The 17,708-nt window shown below is 36.9% G+C and overlaps 2 protein-coding genes across 2 annotated transcripts; one reads left to right on the forward strand and one right to left on the reverse strand.

The window, feature by feature from the left end:
* Positions 1-9,992: 9,992 nt before the first annotated feature.
* Positions 9,993-11,659, forward strand: LOC131657742 (uncharacterized). Its single transcript, XM_058927107.1, has 2 exons — positions 9,993-10,161; positions 11,070-11,659. The coding sequence occupies exons 1-2, from the start codon at positions 9,993-9,995 to the stop codon at positions 11,657-11,659; spliced, it is 759 nt and encodes a 252-aa protein (XP_058783090.1).
* Positions 11,660-12,839: 1,180 nt separating this feature from the next.
* On the reverse strand, positions 12,840-17,666 carry LOC131660730 (omega-amidase, chloroplastic-like). Its single transcript, XM_058930031.1, has 9 exons — positions 17,275-17,666; positions 16,967-17,191; positions 15,925-16,018; positions 15,275-15,349; positions 14,725-14,803; positions 14,109-14,124; positions 13,401-13,481; positions 13,180-13,262; positions 12,840-13,080 (listed from the first exon to the last, which is right to left on the reverse strand). Exons 1-9 carry the CDS (start codon positions 17,629-17,631, stop codon positions 13,002-13,004), a joined length of 1,089 nt encoding a protein of 362 aa, XP_058786014.1. The 5' UTR covers positions 17,632-17,666; the 3' UTR covers positions 12,840-13,001.
* Between the last annotated feature and the right edge of the window lie 42 nt (positions 17,667-17,708).

Below are 17,708 nucleotides of genomic sequence, written 5' to 3' on the forward strand. Positions count from 1 at the left end.
ACAACAACAACAACTGCAGCAGCAACAACAAAATATTTTCAACACTCCGTCCCGTTCCGCACACAACTACCGACATCCAAATATGTTCCAATCCCAGTCCCAGCCTTTTCAACAATCTGGAGACCACCATCATTCCTCGGGCCAATATGAGACCCATTCACAACCATTAGGATTTACAGCGTTTGCAGGGTCCTCAAGGCCTTTCGGCCACAACCTTACGCCCGGTTCTTCTAGCATACATCTAAGTCCCGACGATGGTCCTTTTGGTGATTCCTCTCACCGAGGCACCCCCTCCGGATATGCAACACCATCGAACCAATTCGGATTTGTTCAAGGTAGTTCTAGTGATGCTGGATGCTACGCACCTGAAATCTTTTCCCAAACCACTCCACAACCACGACTTAACGCTTTTGAGGGGATGGGTCACCGACTTTACAACAGCCGTTTACCGGAAAATTATGGGGGCGTGGACGAATTCATAGACAGCGACCCACGAGACATCCCAATTCCAGGCCCAGTGACACAGACCCAACAAGAAGCACAAAGGGGCAGGGGCAGGGGTCGAGCTAGGGAAAGGGGTGGTGCCAATCTTCGCGGCGGGATGAACGATCGCGACAAACGTGTGATAACAAGACCAGGGTGCGGAACGGATGGCTATCTTGGTGATGGACGCCATTGAGGATTTAGTTGTGTTTTCTTCAATCAATTGTGTCAATGTATCGTTTATTTAATCAGTCATAATCGATGTTTCCTTTCTTTAATCTATTATAACCAATGTTTTGTTTTCGATTATCAAATTTCATTTTACATTTTGTGCACTACATTTTTACAAATAATACAGTATTTAATCATCGATATATATATATAGGTATGTTTAACATAACTATAAAAAATGCAATTTTAAAACTATAAACCCTAAAAAATTAGTTTTAGAACAAGGTTAAAACCTATGTATTTAACAAAACTTTACAAAATAAAATTTGGAAAAAAAAGAAAAAAAAATAACTTAAATAATTTAAAAAAAAAATTTAAAAAAAAAAATATAGTAACATTACTTAAAAAAAAAATTGAAAAAAAAAAAAAAAAGGGGGAGCACACTTAGGCGCCAAATGGTATGGCTATTAGGGCAAAATGCCTAACCTAATGCGCCATTCCATTTGGCGCATACACCCACATTTTTAGGGTTAGCCAAATGGTTTGGCGTATTCACCTAAAATATACACCTATGCGCCAAACCATTTGGCGCATTCACTTACATTCGGTCCCAAACCTAGACAGTTTGGTAAATAATCCGAAAACATGGTTTTTCTTGTATATTTTTTTATTAAACATGGTTATTTTAATTTTTTTTTCAAAAAGAGTGAGATTTTAGTGTGGTGTGTTTTGTTTCATGGATAAAAAATATTATTATTTGGGAATGTTATTTTTGGAAATTTTATTCCCATGTGTTTGGTAAAAAGATTTAATTGTCTTGAAATATTTATTTAATATATTTAATTTAAATCATAAAATATAAAATAAATGAATTAAAATATATGAGAGTGAAAAGTTATAGGTGGTTACTTCTTATTCCCATGGGAATTTAAGATTTCCATCCCATTGTAGGAGAATAAAAAGTGACAAAATTATGTGCAAAATGAGTTCCTATGAATAAGAAGTTTCTAGGTATAATTTAGTAAAACTTGAAACAAACATTGGAATGAAAAATGTCTCAGTCTACATTCTTGAGAATAAATTTACGATCCATGAAACAAACGCCCCCTTAGGCTTAAATGTAATTTTGACTTCCCAAATTATTAAATTACTTAATTTTGTTTCCTCAAATTTAAATTCTTTGATTTTGGTCTCTCAAATTTTTAATTGCTTGATTATGACCTCTTAAATTTGTCTTATTTTGCATTTGATAGTTCTCTAATGACATGTAGACTAACTTTTTTTTAAAACTTTTTTCTCTCTCTCTTTTTTTTTTTTTAATTTTCTTCTCTATCATTCTATTTTTCTTCTCTTTTTAATAGTTAAGCTTTGAATGTAATGTCTTAAAAATCTTAAATATTTCATTCAACATGTCTAATTACAAATTATTTTCTACAACAAAAAAGATAGACCACTAACTAATTAAAATAACAAATTTTTTGGCCAATAATTCGCTCATATTTAGGCATAAAGTCCCGAATGTATAACAATTCTATTGGTAATATAGAATTTCAATCTTTTTATAAGGGATATTATAGGTTTGTCCCTATATATTAAAATAATTTTGTTAAAAGGTTCACACGTGTTATTGACTAAAGAGCCTGTTATTTTAATTAGTTAGTGGTATATCTTTTTTGTTGTTAAAATAATTTGATATTAAATATATGTTGAATGAAATAATTAAGATTTTCAAAATATTTCGTTCAAAGTTTAACTATTAAAAAGAAGGAAAAAATAGGATCGTAGAGAAGAAAATTAGAAGAAAAAAAAAGGTAAAAAGAAAGAAAAAGTAACAAGAAAAGAGAAGATTAGTATACATGTCACTAGGGGTGGCAAAACGGGTCCGGTCCGTTGGTCATGCACTTTTTTCCCGCACTTTAGTATGGGACGGGTCAAGATTTTAGGCCCTCACCCTTTAATGTGACCGCCCCGCCTCGCCCCATTTTTTATGTGGTCTTTTACGGGCACTAAAATTAACTTAAAATTTTATATTTTTAGGCTTAAAAGGTGTAGTGCCCGCGGGCTTAGTCCGTCCGTACCCACTTTTTTGCGGGGCGGGTCGAGATTTTAGGCTCGCAACCTTAACAATGTCTGCCCCACCTCGTTTTTTGCGGGCTTTTACGGGGCGGGCCTAAACGGGACGGACATGTCTGTTTGCCACCCCTACATGTCACTAAGGGACTATCAAATTCAAAAGGAGAGAAATTAGAGGGTCCCGAATCAAGTAATTGGCAAACTTAGAGGACCACAATTAAGCAATTAGAAAACTCAGAGGCTCAAAATCAAACAATTAAAACTTAGGGAGCCAAAATCAAACAATTAAAAAACTTGAAGCGGAAAAATTGCATTTAAGCCTAATTTTTATGGTAAGTATGAATTAAAAGAATAGTGTGTATACAAAGAAGGTTTTAATTTGCAATTAAGTTGATAACACCATCATTAAATGTAACAACCTAATGGAGGAGAGAGAAAAAATAATACCACATAATGAATTTGAACCATTAGATTTTTATGTGAGAACGTGAAAATAAATGGAAGAGTCAGAAGAAAGAATGACACATAATCTCCACAATTTATTTTAAAATCTAATGGTTCAGATTCATTTTCATGTTCTCACATAAAAATGACATTCTCATAGTATATATATATATATATATATATATATATATATATATATATATATATATATATATATATATATATATATGAAAAGGAAATGGTAAGATTAAATTGTAGTTTTCACTAAATCATGTGTCATTAAGAGGAAAGATAAATCATTAATCAAATTTAACCAATCGTTAGTTGGTCTAGTGGTGATTGGCATTGGACTTGGTAGGGAGAATCACGGTTCGATACCCCGCAATTGCGATCGGGAGGGGGCTGAAACCACTTGATGCCAGAACTGACCCCGTACCAGACTAAACCGGTGGTGATAAACCAAAAAAAAAGAAAAAGAAATCATTAATCAAATTTTAAAAATATCTTTTAATCTGAACCATTAAATATAAATTCAATGTCGTTATTAAAAATATCTTCCAAATTTCTTTTGAAAATGCCTTGTATCATGTGGAATTTTGTCATCCCATGATGCACTTTTTTCGATCGCATATATGTCCTGATCACGAGATGGTGGACGAGAAACCAATATTTATTAGGGACGAGTTGGCCTTATAGGCTTCTTTTTTTATTATTTTATTTTTTGTAAATAAACTATATAATTGTTGCTTCATTGAATTTTCTTTTTTTATTACGAATGTTTCTACCAATTGTGGTGTTCATTTTTGTGAGACTTTGCTGACATTTGAGGTTGTGTCCTGAAGTTTTGTTGGACGTCTCTAAGTACTATGCTAGACCCAAGGGTGGTGCCTAGAAATTTTATTTGAGGTCTCTGGATACCTCTTCCCTTCCCCCAAGTTCAAGTTTGGTTTGAGGTTGACTTAGTGAGCCCTGATCGCCACTTTGTTTCATGCTCAGTGGTCTTTGTCTATGCGACTTCCACTATGAATATTTGATTGTTTTGGTCATACACTAATAGCGTTTGTGACAACACGCCTGGGTCGGGCACATCCTTTGTGACCATAAGGAATAAAATTTGAGAAAAATTATTTATTCTCATGGAAAAAGATATTACAATGATACTACATTATGATGAAGAGTATGTTTTATGTATACATAAAAAAAGAAAAATTAATAAGGAGATTAGGTCGCGACTTCTTAGTCCTTGAGCATGATGGCCTCGTGCACCTATTCCAGATTTACGCTTTATTTCGAGCTGTCTTTTATACCTGTTAGATATCACGCCATATTTGCTTGTTTCTTTCTTTGACTCATTGATCCCCACTTCTTTTAGTTTCTTGGTGAGGTCACGTTGAATTCCATCATATTCTATTTATCCTCCCCATTTTACTCACGGAACAAAGCCTTATGTATCCTTCGTGTTGCATACAAGTTGGCGTATATCGTCACCGGCTCTTCATGGACTAGACAAGCCACCATGTTCGACGTTATCACAAAGTGTTTACGAAAGCTGCAGTTGTTAACGCTTTTGCAAGAAACCACTAAAAACTGTAATTTAACTATCCTTGTGTCCATCAGTTCTCCTTGGGTAACCATTAGCTTAATGTTCCCTTAAGGGCGAGTGAAGGTGTCGCTGAAAGCTTATAGGTTGGCTCCCTCATATGACTAGAACTTCTCTTCTTTTTTCCCTAACTTTTCAAAAAGCTCCGCATACATGATGTCGCAAGAACTTCCCTTGTCGGTGATCAAAGTTGGCAACAATCTCTATTATGACCAAAGGGAAAAGATCGTGTGAGATTCCACCTCTTTTCACTATCCCAGAATCCGATATGGGTCTTTTTGGGTTTTCTTCAGAGCTTGCTCCTTCTTCCTTTCTAACTGCCATCAGCTCGATAATTCTTCTTTTAATCGTGTCTTTGGAGGAGTTCCTTCGTCGAGGAATCCCCCTCCCCACCAATGACGACTGTGATATTTTGACGCTTCCTTCTTCGGTCTTCTTCTTCGTCGCTGCTGATAAACTTATTCCCATTAGCCCTGTCGAAAACCTTTTTAGTCTTTTTTAGAGACCCTATTTCGCAACAAGGAAATCATTTTTTATCTATGTCTTTCCTTTTGTCTTGATTTTGCTTTCGAATTCTCTCTTGGTTATGCCGGGTACTGCACACTTTTTTATTATCTCCTCAATCACATTCTTCAATTGGATACATATGTTAGTGTTGTGGTCGTGACTTTTGTGAAAGCGCGGGTATTTTGATTGATTGATTCCCTAATCGGGAAATAGTTTTTGTCCCAGAGCTTTTAAAGTAGGTGTTCGTGCATTGTGGCCAAATTTTCTCCCTCAATGTGTTTGAAGGAATGTATGATGAGAAGTTGGCTCGAAGTCCTTAATCTCCTTCTTCTCGACGACTAGAATCTTTTTCATTTGCCCAACCATATTCGAGGTTCCCTTCTCCTTGACATCTTTCTCTTTCTTTGGCTATAAGTTCTTCTTCATAGTTAATATAGTGGTGGACCCTATCAACCATGTCGTTCAAGCTACTTGCTCCCTTCAGCCAAGCTTCTCATAACAGCCTGGCCTCAATCCCTATCCAACATTTCAAGTCGTCATTCGACCCCCTAATTCTATAGCTATCTTTGTTAATCTTTGATATATTCTAAAGGGTCTCTTTCTTTTTTTGTTGGATTCCATTGAGGACTCCAATGGTTGTGGGTTTTCTCTTTTGCATTGTGAATTGAGTAGTGAAAGAGTCATACATCTCTTTCCAAGAACTTATGCTTCAGTATGAGAGAGCCTTGAACCATATTATTGTGGCTCCCGCGAGGGTCAACACAAACAATTTGCATTTCATGGCTCCTAGAGCATGATAATTGTCCAACCAATTATCTATATGTTCGACGTGTTCATCCAGATCCCCCGGTGATAACTCTCTTACTTTTGGGGCTATACAAGAGATTTAAAAATCATGTTCTTAAGGATCCATATTGAGAATGGGTTGCTCTTTCGACTACGCGCTAGTGCTCCAATGTCATGTCACTCCTCCCTTCAGGAGTGACGTATGGTGACCGATTATGCTTGAATTTGAAATAATTTTTTTTGCAATTAAATTTCACTATCAGATTGGTCCCTGGCCCTGCATATGTGGAAAGTGACATAGATAAACACGTTAGTATTTAATTTAGAATTTACACATCATCCTGCCTGAGGTCGAATTTGACGGAGGGACTTATTTAATAGATGTAGAACAAATTGAAAGACAGTTTGCCTATATTGAAAATTTTAAGAACAAAGTTGACCCATAGTCACAAGTTCAAAGACGAAGTAGTCTATTTACTCAAACATAATTTGGTTAAAGTTTTGAAATGGTATAAAGTTTAGTGATAAATTGATAAATTGGGTTGTTGATTTGGAGAGATGTGAATTTAACTTATATAAATTGGGTTGTTGATAAGGGCGTGACAAAAACTTATATAAGAATTGAAAGTTAAGGGCGTGACTTTGATTTTGTCAGTAATAGTATATATAAGTTAAAGACAATTTCTTTATAGACCCCGTCGTTCTTGGTCACCCACGGCGAAAATCCTAAAATGCCTCTATATTTCGGGAATCCATCTCCGAAGTTAAAAAAAGAGTGATTTTGGAAGTGCTTCTCCGAAAAAATCTTTTTTTTACTTAAAAAAATTATTTCGGAAATACTTATCCGAAAACAACATTTCGGAGATGCATTTCTGAAATATTGTGCGTTTTGCTGTTTAAACAAAACAGTCTCCCCCCCCCCCCCCCCCCCATTTCCATTTTACCCTAAACTTCAAACCTTCCACATTTCTCAAGCATTTGCAAAAGCACCCAACAAAGGTTGTAACACCCTAAAATCTACCCAACGTTTATATAATAAAATCAGAGTAAATTTCAAATTCTCAACCACTTTGGGATATTACAATTCCACTTAACACAAAACCTGTCATTTGCACATTTGCAAGAATGATACATAGCACACATTAAATCATATTATAAATCACAACCTGTATAGCCTCAAACTCAAATCAATTTTTAATTAAATTACTCGCAGCGGATTATTCAACGTAATTCAAGTATCAACATAAACTCCGAATATCATAGCATCTTTTTTTTTTTTAAATAGACAACTTAAATCAAAACAATTCTCGAGATAACAACTTGAGTTCAACTTTAAAGGAAATAACAACATAATTAAAAAATAAGCGTTCGTTTCCTCCCGAGTGCTACGTATCAGAGCGACGACACAATTAAGCTACTAAATCTTTACTCCCCGCTACCTGCACGTTACCAATATAAAGGCAACGACGAACAAACAAAGAAAGGGTGAGATATCGAAAAGTATAAGCAAAAGCATGATAATTGATATATTAGAATGTAGAATCATACAATATTCACCACATTCAGAAACAACCACAATACAACAATCAACCAAGCAACATAGTAATAACAACGACGTCAAAATGCAACTCAACATGAAACTCGACTATGCAAATGCATGTGGATCCATCGGAGTACAACTCCCAACTTAATCATATGCCAGGTTATCGAGGCATTTCAACAACTTGAACAGGGTGCCATCAAGGCCAACTTAATCAATGCCATCATGGCCAACTTAATCAATGCAATGTTATGCGACAACATGAACGACATCAAATCAATAATATCACAACAAAATCAGAATAACAACAACATAAATAACTACTTAAACCACAACTTACACCGCAACTTAAACAACAACGTAAACATGCCCCAGGGATCAGGACAATTCAACGCATACGGCTGTACCTGCAAATCAACATACTCAGCATATTTCAACAAAATCAGCCAACCACGATTATCTACTAATTTATTTTAGATACTCCGTCAAATTTTATTTGATTCCGCACAACTAATTATATTGCTTATTTCGGCTAAATTGATATTGTTACTAACATTACCTGCTACTATTGATATCGTCTAAACTTCCTGCTAATTAATTCCTATTGATTCAACTTCATCATTGCTATGCTAAATTCATATTTCTGCTACACAAATTAATCTGCTAAGCTTTTGCTCCAATCTATTATAAATGCTATTTTCTGCTAAAATAACTCTGATCATAATTATTCTTAATTCTGCTAATTATCTTAGGCTTGTAGTTCAATTGTACTAATTAACTATAATTAATTATAAGTATACTTAATTTATTTCTCTAGAGAACTAGTCATATAATTACATATGTCAATTTATCTGGCTAAGAAACATTCACAGTAAAACAAAACAAAGGTGGGGGTGCCCACCCTTCATATATATATATATATATATATATATATATATATATATATATATATATATATATATATATATATATATTTGCAAAGCTGCACACAACACACGTGGAGAGGAAGAGAGTGGGGTGGGGCGCCCATCCCTTCTCTAAGGGGGCCCCGCCCCATAAATACTTTTTTTCTTTTCTTTTTCGTTCATTCTCTGTTTCAACAATTTCAACACAAGGCTATCACGACATCACAATTCAACACAGTCCTACCTTTCTCTACTATTAAATCCCAACTCAACACAGCATCAACAACGGCAATATACATACTTTTCACTTAACACAGTTTTCACAATTATCAGTTATGAACTTATCAAAATCAAATACCACAGAAATCAACACAATAAGACAAATCATATAATCTCAATCCTATATACTAACCATCATGATCCTGGTTATAAGATTCGAACCCCACCCTTACCTTGGGATTGAACGGAGCTCGAAAATTCGATCGGAATCGTGACTGCCAAAATTGAATCCTAAGCTGCTAGCACCAAAACCCTTGATCCCAAAATTCTTTTCCTCTCTGCTACGTATTGTTGGTATTTGGTTCTCTCAGGTTTTGTTTTGTAACTACTACCACCACTCTAACAAACCTAATAAACTAAATGGGCTTCTAAACTCAAGTTTGGGTTTTACCAACTAATACCCCTCTATTGCCAATATCACACATAATCTCAACTCACTTGTTTAATTAAAACTCTCAATTTACTTGCTAACTCTTATTTTATGGTCTAACTTAATTTATTCAGAAATTCTCAAAATAATACCTGACACTCTAATAATATTTCTAATACCAAAAATATTAAAAATCTCGATTAATTATCGATCCGCTATCCCTAACTAATACCGACTAAATCGTCCCAAAACGCGAAAAATTCCATACACTCCAAACGTCTAAATTAAGCGAATAATCGAATTTCTGGGTGTTACAAAGGCTACTTCAAAGAATATTAAATTGCTCTTCAACATTCAAAGACCACTTCCAAAGCAACACCAACATCACTTCAAATTTGTAAGTTTTTAAAACTTGAAATGTATGATTGAAATTGATATTAGGGTGTTAGAAATTAGTATAATGTATTACATTGAAGTTATTATATGTCACTGGATATACTTAGAAAGGAAAATATTCATTTTGGAGCATTTAGGGCAAGGTGTGGAGGTTCTGCAAAAATGGAGTTCGCAGGGGGGTTTCGGAAGTGCATTTCCGAAAACACCTCCTTGACCAGTTTCAGAAATGTACTTCCGAAATTAACCCATAAATGTTTTTTTTTATTTTCTTGATTGCGTGTTTCGCATTCTTATGGATTTCAATTTTTCAGGAAAATTGCAGGCAACCCCGCATGACTTAGACAGGGCAGAGAGACCCAGACAGCGTCGGCTAGACGCGAGCGGGCGACATAGTTGACATCGACACAGGGATGGGGTAGAGTACGAGTACCCGTCCAGATGGATGAGGTTGGTTCCTCATCTGGATCAAGGAGTCGGCTGGCTCGGGTGTCTTCTTCCCGTCAGGAGGAGGTACGAGAGGATGAGGTGGAGGTAAGATACCAGGAGGATGAGGAGATACTTGATGCTGACCCTCCGTACGGGGAGGAGGAGGAGGGCTTCCCAGGAGGTCCTAGGGTCACTTCCGCGCTGATTTCCTACCACGACCATGTCGCTCAAAGTGTCTGGAAGGGAGAGGTATTTTTTAATTTAACCAACTTTATAATTTAACCGTTTTTTATTTAGCTTTTTATTCCACATTTGTTGTAACAGGAAAGACCGACGATAAAATCTGTTAACCACGCGCGGAAGATTTTTGATCTGTTTAAACTATAGGCCCAATGGTTTAATGATGTGGTAAGTGCTTTCGGGCTCGGCGGGTTGTGCATGATCGGGTATACCACTATCAGCCAGCATGCAGGGGGCTTTCATGGAGCGGTGGCACAAGGAGACGTCTTCTTTCCACTTACTTGTTGGAGAGTTGACGATCACCTTGCACGATGTTCAGTGTCTGCTCCACCTGCCGATCATAGGGAGGCTGTTGCACCATTCCCAGATACAGAGGGTCGAGATGATTGAGTGGATGGTCGACTATCTGAGTATGGACCCATACATGGCTGACTATGAGTGTCGGGCGATGAGTGGGGCCCATGTTTGGTTCTCAAGCTTGAGAGAGCTGTATGAGAACCACCTGGTGGCGGCGGCCAAGTCCGAGCAAAAGGGGGATAAGCTTTTTATAGAGTATCACCGTGCTGGTTCATGTTCTTGGTAGGCACTAAACTCTTTGTGGGCAAGAGTGCAACCTACATCGACGTGACATATCTTTGCTACTTCATGGACCTGACTACCATTCACTTGTGGAACTGGGGGTCAGCTATTCAGGTATACCTATACCAGAAGCTGAATGAAGCCTCCAACTGGAGGAACAGGTAGTTGACTGAATCTTCCACACTCTTGACGGTACGTTTCCTTTTAATTATTTCACATTTATTAATGGTTCATATTTATTTTTAACATTTATCGTATTTGTATCTCAAGGATGGATCATCTCCTACTTCCCCCGCGTCCACGGCTTCGCCATTGATCCTACGTACACTGACGCCTTGCCTAAGGCCACCCGATACATTCTCCAAAGGGGGAACAACGCAGTGCTACCATATCGCGTGTACCTCGGCCGCACAACTCATGATGACATCCGTTGGACGTCGTTCACCGACTACCGTGTTGTTGTCCCGTTCGACCGCATTGCGTTATACTCTGGTTGGTTGGCATGCGGGGCCAACACCATGGTGAGGTATCTGCCTGAGTGGTGCATGAGGCAGTTTGGACGTGTGCAGCTGATACCGAGGTCACTGTTTGAGGCTGCTCCCGACACAGTTATCCGAGTGGAGCTCACTGTTATATTTGAGGACTGGGCAAATCTTTTGGTCCTTGAGGAGTATCGGCGTATGCAGGCCACCCAAGAGTGGCATTGTGTGGATGGGTATGTGACATGGTTTTATCGGGTGTCACATCCTCTGCTAACACCTGACGCACTCGGAGCTCCTAAGCCAGCACACGGGGAGATCTTGGAGAACCAGCAGGCCGAGGATGACCATGCCACTGATGTCCTGCCGATATGCCAGTGAATAGAGATGCTTGAGCGGGACGCATTAGACCGAAGTATTATCGCGCACGACGGTCCAGAGGCAGTTGCCATTGTGGAGAGGATGGTCGGTGATGCGGGCGGTGCGACGGCATATACGAGGCAGAGGAGGTCCCAGAGAGTTATGGTTAGGCATACTCAGTAGCGGTTCCGGTTTATTTTTCGTTGACTTTATTGTATTCGGATTGTATTTCTTGACATTTACGTACACTATTTGTTGTATATATAATATTAATATTTTATTCCAATATGCGTGTTATATTTTGTTTATAGCAAGCACTGTTTACTGCAAGCGTTGTCGTTTAATTTAAAATACGAGACTATACATTGTTTAGAAAGAAAAAAAAAGAAGACAATTTCTGCATATTTCGGAGATGCATATCCGAAAACACCAAAAAATGTGAAAAATGGTGTTTTCGGAGATGCATCTCAAAAAATACCCCGCATTTATGATTTTCGGAAATGCATCTCCGAATTCTGGAAAAATTTGAAAATAAAAACTTCGGAGATGCATCTCCGAAACATGGCTATTTCGGAATTTTCGGTAGGGGTTCTTCCCATAGGAGAAAGAAATTGTCTAAGTTAAATTCACATCTAATACCAAACTTATTTGAACCAAACGTAATTGCTCTTAGAAGTAAGAATCATCATTACTCAGCGTTGGATTACATCACTTAATTAAAGAGTATGGATACGTGATTCATAATCGAAAGTATAAATTTTTTTTGACAATTCTTTCTAGGATACTCCAAATATTCAAATTATCATTCATCGTTGAAGATACAAGGCTAGTGGAATCAAATCTTGAAGATCCAACTACTTTTTCCATTTATTCTCTTTCTCTGTGCTTTGTTTTTGTCCTTGTGCATTTCTGTGTTTGGAACCACATCAATATTCTCTTTCTGTACTTTGTTTTTGTTCTTGTGCAGTTTGGAACCACATCAAAATGCCAAGAAACTTACGTTTATCTCAATGCTACAAATTGTAGCTTTACTATTTTCACATTAAAAGTGTGCTCGCGCACAGACATGTACAGACACCACAAATACCCTGCTTGTGCACATACATCCAAGTTCATTTATTACCTCACAGGCCAAGCAATGTCTAACTTCCTATTTGACAAATGCTAGTAACCACGATCACAACCAACAACAAAAAAATAATTATTGAAAGCACAAATTCCTTTATTTATTTCGGCAGTCCGGAGTTTGGGTTTCATATCATCAATAATACAGCATTTAACAACCACAAAAGATGGCATGATCATGCTTCTTACAAGGTAATGTAATTATGCAGATGTCCCAATTTTAGAAGGGCCGTTTGATTCAGTGGAAATTCAGCCTCTGCAAATCTACCAACTGGTAAAGATCACCCCTGCGTTGCTTAGTCACAGGGAGGTTTGTCCTGAGAAATCAAATCACAACAATATTATAAATGATTAACTGATATATCGCTGGCAACCACATGTTAAACACGAGCAAGATATTATAGTTTGAAGTAAACCTTCTCTGCTCCAATATTGAATAATCAATTTCTGCTATAATGATTGCCTCCTCGTGCTCTGTAGTAGCCAGAACTTCTCCAAACTTCCACATTGATATGTTTCACAGTTAGTTGGAGTGACTTACTGACTCTTATAGAACATACAATATCAACTTGCATAATCAGTAAGTACATTTAACTGGCTCTACCAAAGGAAAACAAGACATAAAGAGAATACTTACTGGACCAACAAGAGTGGAGTGACCCCAAGCCACGTAACCAGGTCCATTATCCCGAGCAGGTGAACAGGTTGCCACATATAGCTGTAGGAAATGAATTTCCGTAAGCATTCAGTTGTCTTCTCAGAGCATAAAACTTTGCAATTACAATAAACTATGGTAATAATATGGAGAGAGACCCCTTAACCACAAGCCTGCTTTAATCACACTATCAACTTCACCAATCCCAACAATTCAACTGTAAAATATCATGGGAAATAATTTTTCTCAATCCCAATTCTACTACTATTTTCTCTTTGAGATGTGTGGGAGCCATGCAGTCTCTCCAACATATATGGCTCATCTATAAATACATCAGTTTGAACGGAATATTCAGAAAACAAGTAGAATAGTGTCTGCTTTCTAAAATTTATAACACATTCATGCCAAACTCCCAAGGGGTTTTAGGTTTGATAGTTTCTTTTCTTGATTTCTTATTCAGGGTAAATAACTCCCCAATTTGAAACTACTTTTTTAAAGATCATTTATTTGGCTCACAGATCATGAACTTCACAAATTATATAAAAAAAATAACATTAGATGATATTTCGAGTTGATATACTTCAACCCCACTTAGTGGGATAAGGCTTGGTTGTTGTTGTTGTTATACTTTAACGAGAAATATGTGTGCAGAAAAAGTACACAGAAGTTTCAAAAATCAAGGGTCATTACCTGATTATCTGTAGCCCTGCATGTGAAGAAGCAAAACACGCATTAGAATTGGAATATAGATCAGTCATTTTTGTTTAATCAATATCTTCAAACACAAAATCACAAGTTTCTACTGCTAAAGATAAGGAGGAGTCAAGATCAATAAGTGGGAGCAAAACAAAGAGAAAAGTGACACCAGTATATAGTCTTGACTGTTAAGTATGATCATAAGCTTCTTACTGTTCCTACTACAAAGGTCATATTTGTCCTGAATTCCTATCGCAAATTATTGATATGGTTCAGTGAACTATCAGTCTAATTTGATTGATATAACTATGGAAATATGACACTATGCTCTACCAGCACCGGTTGTTCTAGTTGTTGTGGCATTTCAATTTATTATTTCCATTTTCCCAAGAACTTCACTTACGTAGTTTACACCGTGAAAACCTTAAAACTAGATACAGTTTTTATATTCCAATCACATGTACATTATTAAGGAACAAACAGCATTTTGGAAACCATTTTTCGTTTTATTTTTTGAAAGCAACCATATAATATAAGGATATAAAATTCAAAGAATTCAGTATAATATTGGCTTCAGGTTCTCAAATGTCCATTACGTTGTATTTGTTACCTTGATCTCTGCAATAACTCCCAATGCAATGGTCCAGTTGTCATGTTAAAAGCCCCAGGATAGCAGAGCAAGTGTGCACCTGAAGTTAAAAGCTGAATACTGTAACTCCAAAGCTAAACAACAACAACAACAACAACAACAATAACCAAGTCTTATCTCCAAAGCTAAAGAACAACAAAAATAATAAGAATGATGCAATGCAAGTTTGAAAAAGAATCAATTCAACTAGAGAGTTAATCTCAAGCAAAGTTTCCAGGCTTCACAGCTTATACAGATTATATGCATAATTGACAGATTACATATTAAAGGAAATCAATATCCTAATACCGAAGAATAATTTTAAGTTTCTTTTAGTATAACCCTAATATCAGAACTACACTGAAGTATCTGAACTAAGTTCATCCCAAAGGTAAAAATATTGTTACTCCATCATGGTAAAAGAACTTTGGAGGCATGAATGAAATACCTTGCAAAACTCAAATCACTCTCAACCAACTACACACAGAACACAATTAATTGTATCTGAGCAATATTAATGGAAAATATGTACCTCTTGCTGCATATATCATTGCTAGTTCTGGAAACCTAATGTCATAACAAATGCCTATGCCAATGCGTCCAACCTCTGTAGAAATCATCCCATCATTACAATTAGTTCACTAAAACATGGAAAAAATTCATTGCAAGAAAAAACAATAGTCATAAAGAAATAAAGATTAGACCACACTTGTGGCACATGCTAGTCAGAAAATATGTTCTCTCCTACAAACACAGTTCTTCATAAATGTTCCTTCCCAAAACTACATAAAACAAAGTCCAAATAAGTGAACATAATCATCAAAATCAACAAACAGACATAGTTTTCAACAAAATTGTTCCTCATAGAGATATTCAATTACTAACTGCACTTAAGGTAATATCATCCGGAATAACATGACCTATGGAAGAGTGTAAGAAGCTAAACATTATGATCTAGAGGTTAATCTAACAGTACAAGGATAATGATAACAGCTTTTGTTTTCATTTCTTCATTGTTATGCAGCCATTCAATATGAGTATCATTTTCGGTAGTTTGAATATACATTACTCATTTTTTACATGATTTCAAACACCGTGACACAACAAAAGAGTGCATCTATACAGAAACATGTAGAACTGGGTAATATATGGCTAACTTTGTGTTGAAAAAACATGTTAGACCTGTATCAACGATTGTTGGAGTCTCCCCGGCAGTGAGAGTCAATGATTCAATAAAGGTAATCTTCCCAGGGATGTCAATATCAAAAAGATGTATCTGTAGTGAAACCACCCACACATCAGAAATTACATAATAAAGAAGAAAATACTAATACTGATTCAATTATGACTCACAATCCAAATTTTGTCCGGGTATGATGAAATTTAAACTTTACTAATAAGAAGCTAGCATATAAGCTAAAACAATCAAGCAACAGTCAATTTGATCTCTTTGGGTTGTTGGTTTAAGCTATGTATGGATTGTTGGTATAAGATGGAATAGAGTGGAGTATGCGGAATGATATAAATCAGTTTTTGTTTTTCAAACTAACTATCCTATTCCATTCCACTCCATGCAACCCTACACCACCAATCCAAACACACAATGTGTAAGGCGATATCACGTCCTTGAAAGTATCCAAATTACAAAAACTTATTAAGGTGTCATTAATTTTATGGAACAAATAGACTAACAAAAGACACACTTGAGGACCAGACTAACTAATGAAATACACATTTGAAGACCCAATTTACAAACAAAAGATACATTTATGTGTTTGTAATTTGGATACATTCACATAGTACTGTGACATTGCCTCACATATTTAAAAACCAAAATATATGTGAAACGGACCCGCTCCCATCGGACATTGCCCATTTTACCCATATTTTTTCGAGGGGCAGACCAAGATTTTAGGCTCGCACCCACTAATATGGCCGCCTCACCCCGTTCTGTTTTTAGGGATGCACCGTTCTGTTTTTTGGGATGCAAGGCCTGTATGCCTGCCCCACCCACCCTCATTTTTTCTAGGCGCGTAAGGTTTTAAGTCCGTACCCTCAACTACGACCTTCTTTTTTTTCAAGTTTTTGCGAGGCGGGCCTAAACAGGTTTGTCACCCCTAAACTTGACATTTAGCTAATGAATTATTTAGGCAAACAGAAGACCAACAAAATTTTCTTCTGCACTTTGATTTCCATGAAAGACAAACCAAACCACAAACACTACCTTCCGGTGCTTGGCCAAGAGTTTCCCATCAGTCCCAAAAACGCAGCAAGTATTATACACGCGATCTCCCGAACGTTCAGGAATAGAACCACCAACAATAGTAATTTTCAGCAACCGCGCAAGTTCAGACAACATAGCAGTAGAAGGAGAAGCATCACCACCCGCATCAATATCCTCAGCATAAACAGGAAAACTCTCATTCGCATAAGGACTATTCCAAATCTCCTAACAAATCCCCAATTCCAAACACCAATTAAATTCAAAACAATCAAAATTCAAAATCAGGATCACTGAAACAAGCAGCTTACAGGTAAGAGAACAAGTTTCGCCCCCTTTGCAGCAGCGTCTTGGATAGCAGTCCTTGCGTGAGCGATGTTTCGGTTTTTATCGGAGGTTACTGAGAGTTGACAGAGACCAATGTTGAATTTGGTGAGAGGGGGAGTGGGCATGGGAATTGCGGGTGGGGAACGTGCTAGTTCGGAATTGATGGATGGTGGTATAGAAGAAGCCATGATTGGAGAGGAAGAGTGGATTTTGCGGTTGAGATTGGGAGGGAGAAAGGGGAGAGTGTTGGAGAGAAAGGGATTGGAGATTCGAGTTCGAGTGTGGGTGAAGTTGATAGATTTCAATGCTAATAGTGATGATGGTGTTGTGAATGCTTTCATTTTCTTCTCTTTTTTATTTCACTTTATTATGTTTTGGATTGATATTAACCCTTGGTTTTATTCATTGAATTTAGACT

Source organism: Vicia villosa, linkage group LG3, assembly GCF_029867415.1.
Source record: "Vicia villosa cultivar HV-30 ecotype Madison, WI linkage group LG3, Vvil1.0, whole genome shotgun sequence".
Lineage (NCBI taxonomy): Eukaryota > Viridiplantae > Streptophyta > Magnoliopsida > Fabales > Fabaceae > Vicia > Vicia villosa.